General features: G+C 32.4%; 1 protein-coding gene across 1 annotated transcript in view; it reads left to right on the forward strand.

Moving 5' to 3' along the window:
• LOC107676117 (ras-related protein Rab-28-like) overlaps window positions 1-1,928 on the forward strand; it is a 25,384-nt gene that overhangs the window by 7,454 nt on the left and 16,002 nt on the right. The window contains exon 2 of the mRNA XM_016470638.1: window positions 1,691-1,841. Within this exon, the coding sequence (XP_016326124.1) occupies window positions 1,691-1,841 (151 nt within the window). The remainder of the gene's footprint in view (window positions 1-1,690; window positions 1,842-1,928) is intronic.

Here is a 1,928-nt window from a genome sequence, read left to right on the forward strand (position 1 = left end):
AAAAAAAAAAAAAAAATATATATATATACTCACGCACACACACTCACGCACACACACACACTCGCGCACACACACACGCACACACACACACTCGCGCACACACACACGCACACTAAAGTGATCAAACCAATTTGTATTTGATATTTTGATACTGCTTTTGATCGTGTTTTATGATCACGAAATGTAATTCGGGGGAATAATTTTGGGTAATTATTATATTTTAGCAAGTAAAACTTATTTACTTAATTTACTTCTATAAAAAGAAACATAAAGAGAAAAAGTGACCAAATCAAACTGGTTTGTGTTTGATATGTTGATTATTTATTATTATTATTATTTCAGTGTAGATTCGAAAGTTGCTTTTAAATTTAAATGTTTACATCGATTTAAATAATTATTTTCAAGAACTGCACTTAGAAGTGTTTTCTTAAGTTTTTCTCGAGTCCGGCCTCATGATGTTTTGCAGTTGATCTTTCAGTAAGTTGCATTAAAATCTTGAATGAAAATTGAATTACGTGTAATGGCGAGCGTCTGCAGTAATGAGACGAGTGAAAGGTGTGTTTGGCGCTCTACACAGAGGACTCTATTTATTGTGAGTGTGCTGCTGAACGCTGGAGAGTCGTGGGTTATTTTGGGGTCTGTTCTCATGCACCATAACTGAGAGAGAGAGAGAGAGAGAGAGAGAAACTCACAGTGTCAGCACATTCAGAACGAGCCAGTCGCTTACCGTAAAGACGGAATTCTAGAATAAATAAAGAAGAGATCTTTATAGAAGTGTGGGATGAACACGAGTGTGGTTTATATATATATATATACGTGACTGTATAGTCTGAATGTATTGACTGTAACGCTCTGAGCTCCATTAACATTAACTACTAAACCACCAGTACAGAAATAGTGTCATTATTTATCATAATTGTATTAATTTAATTAATTATATTATTGATTATTTTTATTTTCACTTTAGTTTTAATTTATTTGTAAACTTACATAAGTTTGCAATTTATCATAATTATATTTGTTTATTTAATTTATCATATTATTGATTATATAAATTATATAATTTATTTATTAAATTCTTTATTTAATTGCATTATGTTTTTATTTCTGTTGTACTGCACATTATAGCAATTTAGTTTTCAGTTCTTTGTAATGAAAACCGAACTGCAGATGTGCACTATAACACAAATAAAATAAATATAGTTAGAGAGATAATAATCGTCTGATTGAAGATAGTCTGGCAAATCAGACATCTGTATATTTTAGCGTGAAGATGCTATTTGAACATGAAAAATTAGTTAATAAATATAGTGGTGATCAAATCTGGAATCAGTGTGATTGCAGTGTGCAACGAATAAATGCAGTACATACAGAATTTTAATACGATTATTACATACTGTTAACCAATACAACTTTTGATTTTACAAATATATTAGTGAATTTTCAAATTAACTAAGCTAATAAATACTGTAGAAGTATTGTTCATTATTTCATGTTAACTGATGTAGTTAACAAATAAAGCCTTATTGTAAAGTGTTACTGATACTTTGGTTGTTTTACACGTTTAAATGTAACATTAAGGCCAAAAAAAAAATCGTCAGCAATATTAATGAGAACATTAATGTCCAGTACAGTAGGATAAACTAGACCTGAACATTCAGCACTAATAATGTTTTCTGCTGTGCTGAAGTCGTCCAGTAGTTCTCTCTACGGCTGAAATGATCTTTAAACGTGTTTTTACTCGTGTTGAAGGAAACCTGAATGTGACGCTGCAGGTGTGGGACATCGGAGGACAGACTATTGGAGGAAAAATGCTCGACAAATACATCTACGGAGCACAGGTGACACACAGACACTCTCTCTCTCTCTCTCTCACACACAGACACTCTCTCTCTCACACACACACACTCTCTCTCTCTCTCTCACAC

Source organism: Sinocyclocheilus anshuiensis, unplaced genomic scaffold (genome assembly GCF_001515605.1).
Source record: "Sinocyclocheilus anshuiensis isolate Anshui unplaced genomic scaffold, SAMN03320099.WGS_v1.1 scaffold2410, whole genome shotgun sequence".
Taxonomy (NCBI): Eukaryota; Metazoa; Chordata; class Actinopteri; order Cypriniformes; family Cyprinidae; genus Sinocyclocheilus; species Sinocyclocheilus anshuiensis.